The sequence below is a fragment of the Brachycentrus maculatus genome, unplaced genomic scaffold (assembly GCF_059751285.1).
Source record: "Brachycentrus maculatus isolate JH-2025_06_01 unplaced genomic scaffold, ASM5975128v1 h1tg000131l, whole genome shotgun sequence".
In the NCBI taxonomy this organism is placed as follows: Eukaryota; Metazoa; Arthropoda; class Insecta; order Trichoptera; family Brachycentridae; genus Brachycentrus; species Brachycentrus maculatus.
In genome coordinates this window covers 1,546,564-1,565,235 of record NW_028280884.1, presented here as the reverse complement: position 1 = coordinate 1,565,235, position 18,672 = coordinate 1,546,564, and the positions used below count along the sequence as shown (strand labels likewise).

The 18,672-nt window shown below is 37.3% G+C and overlaps 1 protein-coding gene across 2 annotated transcripts in view; it reads right to left on the bottom strand.

The window, feature by feature from the left end:
- Nucleotides 1-18,672, bottom strand: part of CRMP (Collapsin Response Mediator Protein) — a 66,667-nt gene that overhangs the window by 9,741 nt on the left and 38,254 nt on the right. The window contains exons 6-14 of one of the 2 annotated variants that reach the window (XR_015837562.1): nt 18,258-18,404; nt 17,435-17,564; nt 12,573-12,594; nt 11,465-11,613; nt 10,201-10,388; nt 7,540-7,624; nt 6,516-6,665; nt 1,647-1,781; nt 161-850 (exon numbers count right to left, since the gene is read on the bottom strand). Coding sequence is in view for 1 of the 2 variants with exons in the window: in XM_088260263.1 (XP_088116389.1) it covers nt 771-850; nt 1,647-1,781; nt 6,516-6,665; nt 7,540-7,624; nt 10,201-10,388; nt 11,465-11,613; nt 12,573-12,681; nt 17,435-17,564; nt 18,258-18,404 (1,173 nt within the window). In the remaining variant the exon portion in view is untranslated. Of the gene's footprint in view, nt 1-160; nt 851-1,646; nt 1,782-6,515; nt 6,666-7,539; nt 7,625-10,200; nt 10,389-11,464; nt 11,614-12,572; nt 12,682-17,434; nt 17,565-18,257; nt 18,405-18,672 lie in introns of those variants that run through there. The other variant, XM_088260263.1, reaches the window with a different exon arrangement.

The following is an 18,672-nucleotide window of genomic DNA, read 5'->3' as shown; positions in this document are numbered from 1 at the left end:
GACAAGCATGTGATAAAAGGATGAATGATTATGAATTATTGGTTTATGCTACAAGCACGTGATATTGGATGAATGATTATGAGTTGTTGATAGAAGCTACAAACATGATACAGAGAAATGATTATGAGTAGTTTCAAGCATGTGATACAGGATGAATTACGAGCTGTTTGTAGATTCTACAAGCGTGATACAAGATGAATGATAATGAGATGTCGGTAGATGCTACAAGCATGTGGCACAGAATGAATGATGATGAGTTTTTTTAAAGATGCTACAAGCATGTGATGCAGAATGAATGATAATGAGTTGATGGTTGTATGCGTTGCAGGATGAAAGATTATGAGGTATTTGTATGTAGATGCATCTGATACTGGATGAATGATAATGAGTTGATGGTTTTATGAGTCACAGGATGAATGATAATGAGTTGACAGTTGCATGCGCTAAAGGATGAATGATTATGAGTTTTTTGTAGATGCTACAAGCATGCGTTACAGTATGCGTAGCAGATTGAATAGAGTTGCTAGTAAATGTTACAAGTATGTCACAGGAGATGAATGATTAAAAATTGATAGTTGTATGCATAGCAGATTGAATGATTTTTAGTTGATGGTTGTATGCATAGCATTTTGGACGATCGTGAGTTGCTGGTGGATGGTACAAGTATGCAACAGTTTGAATGATTGCGGTTTAGCTAGCTATGTGGCTGGACTCTCATGGGGATACAGCTTCCCAGTATGTGCACTCCGCGTGGATGTGAGTAGATGTGTCTACCAGAGGCCGGAAGACTTGCCTCCGGGCGGGTTTCTCACGCGAACAGACGTACGGCGATCAGCGCCTTCCAGCTCCTCTGGAATAAAAAAAAAAAACAAATGTATAATTACCTATTTTTTTTTTTCAATTCCGAAACAATATTCTTCATTGCACGGTTAAAAAGGGTGCTATATCGGAACAGCATGGAGGTAAGTAGATCGTTGGTTAAAGGAAGGCTAGGTGATCTGTTCTGCTCTTCAATTAAATTAAATTCAATTAAAACCTGAAGGTTTTTTCTCCATTTGAAAAATATTTGGTAAATTTAAAAAAATAATTAAACAAAACCTTTTCTTCTAAATGCAAAAACAACACTTTCTGCCCTGTAGCGGGTAAATATTAAGTTAAAAAAGTACATTTTCTGGGCATTCCGAAAACATGCACAACTGAAAATTGACAATTTTTGATTTATGACATTCTTGAAAGGAGTGAGCAACTTGTAATAACTTATAATTTTTTATGCAAATTATTATGTACATAAGAGAAGAAAAGAAATGCGTACATAAAAATTGTTGATTTTACTGTGAATTTACATTTAAAAGCTTTCAATATCCCTGTCACTGTCAATCTAAATAAATACAATTTTATAAAACCATCACTAAGTGAATTATTACGGGGCTCGGGTATAGGTAATAATAACTCGTAATTAGGATGCGATCGGCTTATTCAACAGGTCGCCATGACAGTACAATGACAAGTGTGTGCAGCATCCCCTGCATCCATCTCATAAGGGATATAACGCTTGGGGTCAAAGTTCATGTTGCTAGAAATATTGCGCCGTAATTAGAAACTTCTAGAGAAGTGACAAAGTTAAGGAGTCAATTTTCTTTGCTCACCGCTGATGGAGAAGGTGGAGTCCTGCAAGTTCCTCTGGTTTTGTTCCCGCATCTTCCGGCCCGTGGGCGTGGAGCACGTGGACGAGGCGCTCATGTCCTCCAGATACTTGTTGGCCGGAGACATGATGTTCAGCTCTGAAATGCCACAACAACGCTCAGCTTCGTGTACCAACCTTTATTAAATTCTATTTGTTGTTTCGGCATTCACTTTGCGGTAAGACATGATGAAATTGTATTAGAAAAACACTTCATTCAATAATAAATAAGGAGAGGCGTAAGTAAAGGCGCCTCTCCTTATTTATAGAACAGATAATTATTTACTACGTTTTAGTTTACATATGTCCGCCCCATTAGCGCAATGGTTACCGTGTTTAGCTACCGTGCTGGAGGTCCCGGGTTCGATTCCCAGGGGGGAGTGAAAATAAATATTAGTGATTTTACACTCTAATATTTATTTAATATTACCCTGGACTGGTCCTTGAAGCGTAGGAGTGATCGACTTGCCTTCATGTTAGTAACGACCAAGATAACACTGCGTCAATACAATGCAGTGCCCTATGCACCATTAGGTGCGGATAAGGGTTAGAAGAAGTTTATATATAGCTTTGCATAGCCTCCGAAACTAACGAAACGAAAAAAATATGTTTTTCTTTTACAATTTTATTATGTTCAGTGATTTAGTATGCATGTACCTTTAAAATAACACCCTGTAAAATGTTATTGAAAACAAATTCTTACCTTATTGTGTGTTTTTAACAGTATTAATTTTTATTGGTCTGGAAAAACAATGAATAAAAGATGTTTTATTGACGGGTGATTGGATCTGTATGTTTCAATAATTTAAATTCACACAACTGCATGTTCCAATCATTAAAAATCATGAATCTGCACATTCCAATCATTCATATTCATGGATTGCTATATTTCAATCATTCAAATTCATGGATTTGTATGTTTCAATCATTGGAATTCACATATCGCTCACTCCTTTCAAGAACGTCATAAATCAAAATTTGTCAATTTTCAGTTGTGCATATTTTCGGAATGCCCAGAAAATGTACTATATCCCAGCAAAAGCAGCATATTTTTAACTTAATATTTACCCGCTACAGGGCAGAAAGTGTTGTTTTTGCATTTTGAAGAAAATGTATTGTTTAATTTTTTTTTTAAATATTATAAATATTTTTCAAATGGAGAAAAAACCTTCAGGTTTAACCTAAAAAGATCTGTTGCACAGTAAAAAGTTCAATAAGTGGCTTGATATTTATTTTTAATACATTGTATTATATTTTTAAACTTTAAAAACGTTCTCCTGAAAAATCAGGTATTTTGATTTATGACGTTCTTGAAAGGAGTGAGCGATATCTGCATGTAACAATCATTCAAAGCTATGGATTTGTAAGTTCCAATCATTCATATTCATGGATTTCTATGTTTCAATCATTTGTATGTTTCAATCATTGCAATTCTCAAATCTGCATGTTACAATCATTCAAATTCATAGACTTATATATTCCAATGATTAAAATTCATGGATCTGTGTGTTCCAATTATTTAAATTCAATAATCTGTATGATTCATTGGTTCAAATTCACTGGGCTGTCACTATTTATCAAATTCATGGATGTGCATTATTTTCAAATCAGATAAATTGATATGTATGTTATTATACATTATTTGAACTTATGGATCTGTAAGTGTCCGTTAATTAAACTCATCATGGGTAAATGTTTGTTATTTAGGCTAAAAATATATTTTTTGACATCTCATCAAAGATGAAGAAGAATATGAAAGTCTGGGCATTTACGGGGCTGACGACCGTCATAGGCTGGTTTAAGTGATCACTTTACACACGTGTAACATTCACCAATTCTACCCATTATTGACAACCACACTACTCAAATTCTTGGAAGTTCTGTATATATTAACCAATTTAGAAACCTTGTTCATGAATCACTAGAACTTCACTAGAGACATCTATTGGTGAGATGAAACAAGCTTTTTATTGAGCAGAAACTCTTATATAAGTATGTGAGGTCTGAATCCTGGATTATAATCACACACATGAGAAACGCCAGAAAATACCATTTTCATTTTTATTTTTTAAGCTTATAATTTGACCAGACAATTTATTTACAACATTTTGAGTGTGTCCAAATACTTGTTCATAAAATCTGGATTATCTCCAATTACAGGAGTTATTTTCATATTATTTTTTGACATCTCATCAAAGATGAAGAATTCCTGTAATTGGAATATCCTGTAATTGGAGAGAATCCAGATTTTGTGAACAAGTATTTGGACACACTCAAAATGTTGTAAAAATATATATTCTTCAAGCACATGGATAAATATGTAGTAACAACACAACTCGTGCAAACATTATGTTAGTAATTGCGAGTGACTAAAAACAATGGAGAGTGAGTGGAAAAAGGGTTAAATGAAAAAAATTATGATAAAGGATTATATTTAACCCGTAAGCTGCGGATCGCATCTATTGTCGTTTTTTATAGAAGTACCGTTGACTGCGGATCGCATGCATAGTCGTTTTTCAACTTTACGTACTTATATCAACACCTACGGATAATTTTTTGCACTTAAATTTGGTTCGAGGCATGGATGAATTAGTTCTCTTTGATTTATTGTCATAAAATATCAAAATTATTTTAATTTAGTGTCAACTTTATCGTGAATACTTCCGGTCACAGCCGCGTCTTCTATACAGCCGCCATACTTTAGGCCGCGAGTCCGTAAATGTTAATATTTTTGTGTAAATACACCATAACAACATAATAAGTAAAGTGCATTGTGTACTGTGAACATCTATGATGGATATCCGAATGTTTCACTACAAAAAATAGGCAAAAATATGCTTTTTTTGTCAAAAATATTGTGATGTAAAATAATCCAGCACGGGACGGAAAGTTTGACACTCGAAATCCAGCAGCTTAGAGGTTAATGAAAAAATAATAAAAAGAAAAAAATATATAGCATGTATTCCAGTTTGTCGGAACTAGAATTGACCATAACTAATAATAACCTGAAAAATAAAAATAAAATTGTGAAATGTTGCATTTATTGGTCACACGTGTTTCGAACCGACTGAAAGTTCGAAACACGCGCGTTTAATAAATGTTTTGAATATAATGCCGTTTCGAAACATGCATGGCCAAAAGTGGTTGCACGTGTTTCGACTCTACCAGCGGTTCGAAACACGTGCAAACATTAACGTGATTTGTGATGGAACTTATAGAATAAGCTAAAAAGCGCGGTTCTTGGAGCGCTCTTTGGGAACGTACAGGGTGCGAATTCAATCCCCAGTTGGGCCTTTTAAAAATGAGATTTGAAATCCATTTAAAAAATGACTAAATAATACAAAAAGTGTTCAAAGTTAGTGTGGTGACTTGATTTTCGGACACGTGTTTCAATAACGGCTTCAATCTATCGCAGACCAGTCACTGGTGCCAGAGTGAGGGGCGCGCGCTTCCGAGTGCCACTCTACTTCTTGTAGTATGCATAACGTTTGCGTGTTGTGAAGAAATATGATTTGAATCCGATCGGACGTGAGAACTGTGTACAGATATTGAGGTAAATAGTGTGTGAAGATAAATTGAAAGTTGAAAGTTGAAAGGACAGACGTCGTTTTGAAGGCCGATGGGGGGAGAGCGTGTCGCTTGGCATGAGTGCCCTGGGCGCCAAAAGAACTCGTTTGGACTCTGCGCACAAGCAAATAAAACAAAAGTTGAGGTTATGTCGTGATCTGATCAAGGTAGGAAATTTTTAGAAGAGAAAATATATGTAATATTTCAATTTCGTTCTGTTTTTATCAGTATATATAGGTTAGGTTAGGTGTATTTTGGTACAATTCAATCAAGATAAGGTTAGTTGTGTTACCTACATCCAAAATCCGCCAGATCCATGTAAGTCGATTTTCCAAAACATGCAAAATTCTCCGGGTAAAATTTATGTTTAAAAGATTTGTCTATCTTTAGATAAAATATTATGAAATAGAGAATTTTAACTTTTTTTCAGTATTTAAAAAAAACACAAGACAAACCGATAATGACGTCATCTTAATTTTTGACCTATCCCCGCTCTCTGATTGGCCGATATGGGTCAGAAGGCCAGTTCCACGAATATAGCGGAATTTGAAATACAACGTTGTTTTTAAGTATTTTTTTAGCAGGGTTTTCAAGCATATAAATATTTTAAACAATAAAACCCACAATTGGCATTCCGATAAGAGTATTTATTTTAAAATCTTATGAAATTGGATTTGGCAGATTTTGAAAGTAGGCGACACAGTTGTATTATTATAGCATTTACTCAAGGTTAGGTTAGGGGATACTTCAATAAATAAGGCTGTTAGATTTTTGGTTAGGTTCAGTCACTTCAATGAACAAGGTTGTTAGGTTAGGTGCATTATGGTACAAATCAATTTAGTAAACGTATGGCTAGATTTGGCAAGGTTAGGTTAGGTGTCTTATCATAAAATTAATGTCTGGCGCATTATGGTACAATTTGATTAAGGTCAGGTCTGGCTCATTATAGCACAATTTGATTAAGGTCAGGTCTGGCGCATTATGGCACAATTTGATTAAGGTCAGGTCTGGCGCATTATGGCACAATTTGATTAAGGTCAGGTCTGGCGCATTATGGCACAATTTGATTAAGGTCAGGTCTGGCGCATTATGGCACAATTTGATTAAGGTCAGGTCTGGCGCATTATGGCACAATTTGATTAAGGTCAGGTCTGGCGCATTATGGCACAATTTGATTAAGGTCAGGTCTGGCGCATTATGGCACAATTTGATTAAGGTCAGGTCTGGGGCATTATGGTATAATGTGATTGATTTGTTGATGGTTTACCTGGCAGGTTGGCCCTCCCGTTGGTGTACTTCTCGTGGGGGAAGTCCTCCTCCTCCCGCGGCTCCTCGGCCGCAGGCACGGAGCAGGACAGCTGGGTGGACCCAAACACGTACGGGCTGTTCACCGGCGTCTTCACGAACTTGCCGTGCCCTGCAAGGCGAACCACATCACATGGAGAGATGCACCGAGAAACGGGATCAAATTATCCCTAGCTTTTACCTTTACACTCCTTGCTTTCATCAGATGACAGTATCACCAATTATCCGCAACCAATAGTGCATAGGGCACTGGATCGTATTGACGCAGTTTTATCTTGATTGTTACTTACATGAAGACAAGGTGATCAGCCCTCCGATTCAGATACCAGTCCAGGGTAATATTGAATAAATATTACAGTGAAAAATCATTCATTCATTCAAACCCTTATCCGCACCCTATGGTGCATAGGGCACTGCATCATAAAAACGCAGTGTTATCTTGATCATAAACACATGAAGGAAAGGTGATCAGCCCTCCGCTTCAGGTACCAGTCCAGGGTTATATTGAATAAATATTACAGTGAAAAAATCTCTAATTTTCACCCCCCTCCCTGGGAATCGAACCCGGGACCTTCAGCACGGTAGCTTAACACGCTGACCATTACACCACGGAGGCGGACAACATATGCAATATTGTAACTAACGAAAAATGAGTCTTTGGATAAGAGAAAAAACCAATGAAACAGATGTGGCTCAAAGAATTGCGGAACAAAAGTGAAACTGGGCAGGTCATGTGGCACGTATGTCTGATGATAGGTGAACGAAAAAGGTGCTTGACTCAAGGCCTAGAACAGGACCTAGAGAGAATAAAAAAGGCATCAAAAGACCTCAAAAAAGATGGTCTGACAACATAGCCGCTGTGGGGGGTAAAAACTGGCTGCAAGCAGCACCGACCGACAGAAATGGAAGAGGCCTATATCCAGCAGTGAGGACAGAAGGCTGAAGAAGAAGTACAGTATAAAATAGTTATATATAACGGAACCAACCTTCCGCAACTCTTAGATCCCCGTCGTCAACGCAGACTCGTCCGCTGACGATGACATACTGGGGAACTCCATGAACGGTCTGCCCCTGAAACACAAATCACATTCCATACAAGATCCTTCTTCTTCTTCTTATTATTATTATAGGCCTTGCGGCCAGTTTTTAAGAGGGATTAGCCTCCTTCGATGTCGATTCCCAGCTATCGACCCATATCTTTGGCGGTCTGCTCGGGAGTCGACTACCATGGGGTTGGCCGTACAGTGCGATGTGGAAGAGTCTGGATGGTTCCATTTTCCTCACATGCGCATACCATTGTCTCCTTCGTTGCCTTCCCCACCTAACGACATCTTCCATCTCGCATATTTCCCTGATCCTGGCATTTCTGATTCTATCTCGAAGACTCTTGCCTGTTATGCTTCTCAGAGTCTTCATTTCTGACACTCTAAGCGCGTTTTTTGTGGCAGCGGTGTCTGCTCTACTTTCGATTCCATACGTCATGATGGGTCGGACACAAGTTTTGTAGATCTTGGTTTTGCTGCCAATCTTCATCTCAGGGTTTTTCCATATAGCATTTTTCAGGCATCCTGAGATGGCTGCAGCTTTGTTCACTTGCCCCATTACTTGGCGTCGAAGATCCGTTTGAACACACAGGTCCACACCCAGGTATTTAGACTTTCCCACCTGCTCTACCAAGACGCCATCCACAGTCACGCTACATCCCACTGGGATTCGAGAGAACACCATGCTCTTGGTTTTTGTAGCGATACAAGATCCAAAACACAGAAACACATCAAACAAATTACACATACCTCTTTTGGTCAAAAAAACTTTGATATAAATAAGTACTGCTTTCATTACCCATAAAGTCATTAAAAATGGAAACTCAATATAAAAGAGGTGTTCAAGAATGGAAAATGTTTGTATTGTTGATAAAAGGTAACTTTTGTTGAGAAAATCTGTAGTTCTCGAAACTAATTGTGTTTACATCAACTAACTAAAAAGTGGCCTTATCAAAGTGTTTTAATTTTCCACTTAAACCATGGTCGGCCACCAGTGGCCCGTAAAATTCTCGCCTACCTAACTTGGTGGATTTCTATGGGAGTTTGCCTTCTGAAAACTATAAGGAGATAAAGTAAAAGTTTGGTAGTATAGATATTTGTGAGCAAACTTTTTCAATTCTAAAAAAAACTAACTAACTATCATGCCGCTTCCATCTCCTCATACATACCCGATAAATATAACGACTCCAGACCCGGCCGCTTTCAAGTATTTGACATACCTGATTGTGCCAGGTTTTCCTCGATCTTCCTCTGCTTCTTTTTCCAACTACATTCGCCTCATAAATTTGTTAAACCGTTCTTTCCTCACTCATATCGCTCACTCCTTTCAAGAACGTCATAAATCGAAATTTGTAAATTTTCAGTTGTGCATGTTTTCGGAATACCCAGAAAATATACTATATCCCAGCAAAAGAGGCATATTTTTAACATAATATTTACCCGCTACAGGGCAGAAAGTGTTGTTTTTGCATTTTGAATAAAGGGTATTGTTTAATTATTTTTTTAAATATACTAAATATTTTTCAAATGGAGAAAAAACCTTCAGGTTTTACCTAAAAAGATCTGTTGCACAGTAAAAAGTTCAGTAAGTGGCTTGACATTTATTTTTAATAAATTGTATTATATTTTTAAACTTTGAAAACGTTCTCCTGAAAAATCAAGTATTTTGATTTATGACGTTCTTGAAAGGAGTGAGCGATATGTTCCACATGTCCAAACCATCTCAACACACCTTTCTTAATTTTATCGATAATACTACGCGTATCTACTTCAAAAATGCAAGCTAATGTAATACTTGGAAGTAAATGCAACCGCAAAAATCTCATTAATTACAATAAATGTCGTGGAAATAAACGCAATACATGTTTGTACTAAAATATTTGTGTTATATTATTTTTCGACATCTCACATAGATGAAAAAGAATATGGAAGTCCGGGCATTTACGGGGCTTGCAACTGTCAAAGACTGGTTTAAGTGATCACTTTACGCAGGTGTAGCATTCACCAATTCTACCCATGATTGACAACCACACTACTCAAATTTTTGGAAGATTTATATATAGACACATATCGTAGTCGTACAGGAGAAAGTGACCAACTACCAAAACGTAAAATGTTCAGGAGGGCCATTTAAGTCACTTTTGCTCGGCAAGAAAATAAACATCAATGCTGTTAGTCATTTTTAACAAGTCAATATATTATACTTCCAAGTTTAAAATATTTTGGGATTTTTTTCAGGGCAATATTAAGCTAGTCAGATATCAAATATCGATGATCACAGTTTTGTAAAAAATCCACTTGGTCACTTTCTCCTGTATAACTATGATATTCTTTATCTATGTTGAGATGTCAAAAAATAATATGATAAATAAATCCTATAATTGGAGATAATCCAGATTAAGTATTTGACACACTAAAAATATTTGTACAGAAATATTGTAGGTATACATGTGGTCTAAATGCGGCCCGTACTAATCACCGCAACAAAATATTTGGTTCTTTTACAACAAAAAGATTGTTGTAAAAGTGACTTAAACTATTAAGGTAATAATGGTGCAGTGCCCTTTGGACGATCTGAGTGTGAATAGGTATCATGGAAGCTACCTCGAAGATGTTGAAGTCCACAGCTTGGTGGTGGCTTTGCGCGGAGATGGTTTTAGAAGCCTGGGGATCCCAGATCACAATGTCAGCATCGCTGCCCTCCGCAATGCGACCTTTCTGCGGGAACAGGTTGAAGATCTTCGCAGCATTAGTGCTGGTGATGGCCACAAATCGGCAAGGATCCATGGCACCTAGACACATCCGTATCTTATACAGCAATATTTTATGGCAAACCTTATCAAATGCTTTTGAAAAGTCAGTATAGATAGAATCTACTTGATGTTTATTTTCTAGTGAATCTCATATGTATTTCTGATAGACCAAATGATTGGATAGTGTTGGCCTACCACGTGTGTATCCGTGTTGTTCAGAACATACGCTTTTGACGCTTAACTAAGGGAGAATTCGCAATTGAGAATTTCCAGATTTCTTTCTAGTATGTAACTGTCATTTGTGTGACAAATCGTTTTGAAAATCTTTTGTATTGTCTTAAATCTATTGTATCATAGTGATGATTATTGTAAGTGATGATTTTTATTAGCGTATTCTTTATTTTTACTGTAAATAATCTGGTTAATATTGTTAAAGGCATTAGCCGTAAATAAAATAAAATAAAATATTCATTTCAGAACAAAAAAAACATTAATTTTTCAATACAGCATCAACGGGACTAGTTTTCTTGTCAAATGTCTAGAGGATCAATGATTTGGGTATCATCTTTGACGAAAAATTGTCATTTGTCTGGCATTTTAAAAAGATGGTCAACAAAGCTACTAAAACTATTTGTTTTGTGATCAGTACAACTAGGGATTTTAAATCTATTGATGCATTGAAGTCTCTGTATGTTACCTTAGTTCCAATCCACATTCTCTATAACTATCGCCCGCAAACAAAGTCACATCCTTAGAGGACCACTACTGGACTCCGAGCAGGTGAAGCTCTTACCACCAAGACAGGTCGTGAGCTACATGACTCATGTAGCTCTTGAGAGTGAGCTATGATACAGAGGGAGTTCACAATAGACCTAATATGGTCGCAGTGATATAAGGGATGACAGATCACTTGACCTCATATTTATGAAAAAATGTCACCTTAGTTACAAGTCAGTTGGAATACGGCTCCACAGTCTAATCTCCTCATTGTATGTGACATTACGAAAATATTTAATGATATACTTCAAGTCAAAATTTCAGGGAGTCTGGAGGCAGTTTAGGGACTTATATGAATTAGGTTGTTAGTTGTAAGAGTCATATGGAATGGAACGTACCAGAATGGACTCCGCGTTCCCACACGATAGACATACGATCCTCCACTCCGTTGACTCCATTGGGGATCTTGCTGAAGTCATCCTTGCCCAGTTCCTTGTCTTCTTCTGTGAAGGTGCAGTGGTCACTTCCGGTCAGCTGGAGATCATCTCTGGAAGAGAATTTATCAAACCAATATATAAGATTTTATGGCTAACGAGAGTATCGTTATGTAACGATTGCTTCAGTCGGAAAAAAATGGTTAGGTTAGGTTAGCTTCGGAAAATAATGGTTAGGCGCTGTGTTTGATCACATTTTCTATACGGAGTGGAATCATAGACCCTGAAGATCAGCACTATGAACCTATTAGAGGCATCCCAAATTTGGCTACATCTTAGAATGCTACGCATTCCATGGACCGATATGGTCAGCAATGCAAATCGCTCACTCCTTTAACGTAATATATGAAAAATTGTCAATTTTCAGTTGTGCATGTTTTCGGATTGCCAAGAAAATGTACTTTATCCCAGCAAAAGCGGCATATTTTTAACTTAATATTTACCCGCTACAGGGCAGAAAGTGTTGTTTTTGCATTTTGAAGAAAAGGTATTGTTTAATTTTTTTTATTTTTAAATATCTTACTAAATATTTTTCAAATGGAAAAACATTCAGGTTTTACCTAAAAAGATCTGTTGCACAGTAAAAAGTTCAAAAAGTGGCTTGATATTTATTTTTAATACATTGTTTTATATTTTTAAACTTAAAAAGCGATCTCCTGAAAAATCCTGTTTTTTGATAAATGACGTTGTTGAAAGGAGTGAGCGAAATGTGCTCCAAACAGCAAGAGCGGGGAGACAGTTGCTGACTGATATCAAGGTCCAGAAGGTGTCCTATCTGGAACATGTGCTTAGAGGAGAGAAGTAGGAGCTGTTGCACCGCAATGGAGGGTGGACGAGGTGTCAGCAGAAGGCAGTTCTCCTGGTTTTGGAATGTACGGGATTGAACATGGATCAGGCACTGTTTACAGCTGCCCAAGACAAGGATAATTACTCATTTAAGACAGATTGGTGTGACATTTTTTGGTTAAATAACGATTAAATAGAAGAGATTTGAATAGATAGTGTTCCTCACCTGGAGAGGGCCTCGATGATGGCTGCAGGAGTATCGGGATCAGGCCGCAACGGGGGAGACATCACATGTCCGGCAGCATGGCGGAAGCAAACATTCTTACACTGGGTGCCTTCACATTAGCACAGGTCAGAATGGGTCATATGGTTATATAGTGCAGCCTACCTGACCTAGATCCGATACTAGCATCAACTGATAATCTGATCATCCATTCTATATACAGTGAAACCTCTATCTATCGTTTTTCAAGGGACCTATCGAAATAAACTATGAATGCGGGAAAACAATTTGTATGACATACCAGTATTTTCCAATTTGTAGACATTCGACTGTACTTTTTTGCAAATTTGCACAAAAATAGTTGATTTTAGAAAAAAATACAAAAAACGGAAATGGGTTGACATGCAAATTGAAAATAAAACCAATTGATAAGTATTTAACATGCTTTATTTTAAAAAAAAAGACAGTTGATTACTATTTTAAATTTTTATAGTAAAAAATATCAAATTTGAAGCGTAATTCAAACGATGAATGATCTATTTTTGTATGAAATGAATCCGGGGTAGAAGAAATAAACGACACATCCGGGAAAATGATTATTCGAGGAACGATAGATAGAGGTTTCACTGTATATATAAGACTCTGGACTCATTCTAACACTGGTACATCTGTCATACAAGTTTTATTACTCAAAGAGTAGTCTGATATAAAATCTATGGATAATATTCTATTACACTCTACTCATTCTATCACAGGTATATCTGCCATACATAGTTCTACCAGTCAGAAAGTAGCCTGATCTACATTCTATGGATAATGCTCCATTATACTCTGGACTCGTTTCAACACCGGTACATCTGCCATACATAGTTCCAACATTCAGAAAGTATCCTGATCTACATTCTATGGATAATGTTCCATTATACTCTGGACTCGTTTCAACACTGGTACATCTGCCATACATAGTTCTACCATTCAGAGAGTAGCCACATCTACATTTTATGGATAATACTCTATTGCACTCTAAATTAATTCCAACACAGGTTACAATACATACATAGTTCTATCATTACATACATAGTTTTATCATTCACAGAGTATTCTGATCTTTATTCCATAGATAATGCTGCATTACACTCCATTATTTCACTCGTACTTGCCTACCATTTACAGACCTATATCCTAACCTTTCAAATTTTTGTAGCTATTTCTGTCAAAACAAAGACTGAAGTGCAAAGAAGAAATATATTGTAGAATAAAATAAATAATTTGAGAATAAGAAATAATAATTCAAGGACAAATGAAAGGATATATAATAACAAATAAAATACTTAGTAAAATGAAAAGTGTGCACATATAGATGAACATAAATAAGTAAGGTTAGGATGGCGTAGAACATGCAAATACATACATAGGATTGACCTTAGCAATGTGAATGAAAACACCCGTAGTAATAAATACAACACACATATCGCTCACTCCTTTCAAGAACGTTATAAATCAAAAAACTTAATTTTTCAGGAGAACGTTTTTAAAGATTAAAAGTATAATAATAATAATAATAATAAAATTGGATAACTTATATAGCGCCATTTTCGTAAAAAAAATACCTCAAGGGCGCTTCACGGTGAATGAATTGGGGAAAATATTATGGTGGAAATGATTTAGCAAACAAATGTGTTTTTAGTCTTTTTCTAAAGATCATCTCACTCTCACTATTTCTAACCACTGGTGGAAGAGCATTCCACGCCGTCAATCCTGCAACAGCAAAGGCACGCTCGCCAAATTTAGTGCGTTGGTTGCGAGCTGGTAAGATCACTTTGCCCATTGCAGATGTTGTAGCCGATCGAAGCGTGAGACGTCTGTCAACCAATTCATCTGGAATACACAGCTCCTTAAGATACTCTGGAGCCATATTGTGTATATATAACACAATGTATTAAAAATATATATCAAGCCACTTATTGAAGTTTTTGATGTGCAACAGATCTTTTTAGGTATAACCTGAAGGTTTTTTCTCCATTTGAAAAATATTTAATAAATGCAAAAACAACACTTTCTGCCCTGTAGCGGGTGAATATTAAGTTAAAAATATGCCTCTTTTGCTGGGATATAGTACATTTTCTGAGCATTCCGAAAACATGCACAACTGAAAATTGACGATTTTTGATTTGTGACGTTCTTGAAAGGAGTGAGCGATATATAATTTTTAACCTTTCCGGGAGTATGGACGTTAATGAACACCGGTGTGAATTTTCCTCAAAGGAGTATCGATGTCGATGAACGTCAAAGTCTATCTGTCAGTTGGTATGATGCAATTTGTATAGTAATGACATCTGTGGATATTTGTTTTTAACTCGGTCTTAAAACAAATAGAAAAATGGACCAAAGGCAAAATAAAAGAATGGGTAAATGATCAAGAGTTAATTCTATGAGAATTGTAAAAAAGATTTATTCTTAATTTTTCTCAGTTTTTTGTGTGTATATTAGGTTAAAATGGTTAAAAACAATAAAAAAATTATGCAAAAAGAACTCCACCGACAAGACACACAAGGTGGCTTGGTGGGTCTCTGCAATATATATTTTTTAAAATAATAATAATAAATACCTTACCGCACCCCGATGGTGCATAGGGCACTGCTTCATATAAACGCAGTGTTATCTCGATCGATTACACATGAAGGAAAGGTGATCAGCCCTCCACTTCAGGTACCAGTCCAGTGTAATATTGAATAAATATTAGAGTGAAAAAATCACTTATATTTATTAAACCCCCCTGGGAATCTAACCCGGGACCTCCAGAACGGTAGGCGAGCATGCTGACCATTACACTACGGAGGCGGACAATTTTTTTAAATGAGTTTAAAATTGTTTTTTAAATAAATGTTCTATATATTTATGTTAATAAAAAAAAAATCTAAAGATGGAGAGCTTTAATTTCATTTTAATTTTTAATCCAAAATTTTTATTTTCGTAATACAAAGATTTTATTTAAAAAAATATATATATATTTTATGTAAAAAAAACCCACCCCCTAGAGAAAGTCGGACATCAATTATTATACTCCTGGAAAGGTTAATGAAAATGGTAAATTGTAATATGACACAAATTATGAAACCCTAATTTTACCTCTCCTTCCAACCCTTACATGCTCCCAATGGTGCAAAGGGTACTGCATTACGTCGATGCAGTATTATCTTGATATTCAAGGCCAGTCAAACAAACATAAGATGATCTATAATTTTGAGATCGGATCTATACTAAGTGAAGACCAAATGCCGCCTATACAATGCCTGCATTGCTCCTGTTCTCTTATACGGCTGTGAAACATGGCACCTTACAAGGGCCCAGAGCAGCCGTGTACTAAGCTTTGAGGATAGATGTCTGCGGGCAATTTAGGCGTGCGGTGGTTTGACTTTGTGAGGAATGAAGAGATAAGGCGTGGGACGCAGCAAATCTTGGTCACAACTGTCGTCAAGAAGAGGCGATTCAGTTGGCTTGGCCATGTACTCCGCATGCCTCCCGAGAGCCGCCATCAAGCTTGCCTCCTTTACAAGGCATCAGGTTCCCGACTACGCTGACAATTCGTCTGCAGTTCTAGTCTGAATTTCGGGATGCGGACTGACTTGGGAGGATGCAAGGGAGCTGGCAGCCCACAGAAGAGCTTGAAGAAAGTTTGTGGACTCCATATACTCCACATAGGGAGCGGATTTCAACTCAATTCAAACCCTTATCCGCACCCCAATGGTGCATAGGGCACTGCATTATACAAACACAGTGTTATCTTGATCGTTAACACACGAAGGAAAGGTGATCAGCCCTCCGCTTCAGGTACCAGTCCAGGGTAATATTGAAGAAATCATATTTATTATTGCGTCCGTGGGATCGAACCCGGTACTTCCAGCTCGGTAGCTAAACGCGCTAACCACTAAACTACAATCCACCCCCAATGGTGTATAGGGCACTGCGTCGAATCGACGCCGTGTGATCTTGATCAATAATCACATTTTTCAATTATTAATGAATGAATATTGTTTATGACATGCAAAACAAATACGATATGGACGATATATAATATTATATATTATACTGCGCCTTAAAAAAGTATTAATTTAAAAAATATATTTTCTAAAATAAATTTACTTAAGGATAAATCACAAATAGCGCATGACACATCTCCCATTAAAACATATGCATATCGTAGTCGTACAGGAGAAAGTGACCAACTACCAAAATGTAAAATGTTCAGGAGGGCCATTTAAGTCACTTTTGCTTGGCAACAAAATAAACATCAATGCAGTTAGTCATTTTTAACAAGTCAATATATTATACTTCAAACTTTAAAATCCTTTGGAAATTTTTTCTGGGCAATATTAAGCTAGTAAGATATCAAATAGTCAATGATCACGTTTTTGTAAAAAGTGCACTTGGTCACTTTCTCCTGTATGACTACGATATTCTTGCTGTACAGCCCCTTCCTTCTTCATCTATGTTGAGATGTCAATATAAAATAACTCACAAGGGGACTAACCCAGATTTGTGAACACAAATTTGGACACACTCTAAACATAAGTTACCAGGTAGCTCTGACTGAGTGACTGGTTTCTAGGAGACACAAATCAAGAATGCCCTTACCAGACTATGTGGGTATCCACATGATTGCGGATATGCTGTTGTCACCACTGTGTTACCAACATACCCACATTCCTTGCATAAACAAATAAGGGAGTAATCCTCTACTCCAGCCCACTTTGGACGGCACAGTTTAGCAATACACGACTAAGCAACGTGGCCCAATGATTAGCGTGTTACCAGCGTGTTAGCTGACTGGACATCACAAGGGATATAGTGGTTAAAAACATTACCGTCTGTGCCAACAGTGGCGGCCAGTGTTTCGCCAAACACGGGTTTGTTTTGGCCGCGGCGACGCGCGTCCGTCAGCGCCTTCACGGCCGACTTGGACATCATGTGTACGATGTAGAGCGGAGTCTGGGCCTGGAACATAAGAGGGAATTTTCATTGCGAGGAACACCAGACGTCACACACAAAAAAATCGTAGGTTCATCAATATCTTCTTCTTCCAACCCTTATCCGCACTCAATGGTGCATAGGGCACTGCATTACATTGATCCAGTGTTATCTTGATCATTACTTATATAAATATAAGAGTAAAGAATCGCTTATATTAATTTCAAACCCTCTCTGGGAATTGAACCCGGAACCTCCGTTACGGTAGCCGCACGTGCTGACCATTACACTATGGAGGCGGACATATACTCTTACCTGCAGCTTATGGTGCATAGGGCACTGCAGTGTATTGACACAGTGTTGACATCTTGATTGCTACTTACATGAAGGCAAGGTGATTACTGATCACTCCTGCGCTTCAGGGACCAGTCCAGGGTAATATTAAATTGATATAAGTGTGTGAAATCACTAATATTTATTTTCACCCCCCCTCAGATTCGAACCCGACACGGTAGCTAAACACGCTAACCATAACACCATGGAGGCGGACAATATCAGTGTCGCGCTACTTCTAATACAAAACTTACGTCCACCAGCTAGCATCCAGTGACAGAATTACCCGTTTAAGGTGAAGAGTTTTGGTGCTTGAATTTATTTTAAATTTTGATATTATTTTTCGATGACCTGTACATGTGATTTTGTTGAAAAGTATTTTATTACCTGATTGGCGATGACGCACGCCCTGTTGACAGCTTCAGCTTCCACTTCTTCATTCCTGGACAGCTCGTGGCCCTCGGGTCCTGTAACTCCCTTAGAAGCCAGTCTCTCTACGTTCTTTGCTATGATATGCCCATTCTCCGCATGAACCTGAAGGAAAATATCATACAAATCACTTTTGGTTTAAAAGAAATGTCTGAAGGTATAAAGTATCAGTAAATGGGCAAATCGAAGCCTTGTAAGAGGATAGCACTGCATGCATAAGGCTAAATGGCTCCTTTTCATATAAGTTTGGTGTCTCCAAAGGCGCTAAACAGGGATGTGTAATGTCACCGTAGCTGTTCAATCCGTACATGGATAATTGCATGAAAGAACTGAAGGACACCAAAGCGATGCAGCCTTATAGAAGCATAAAATT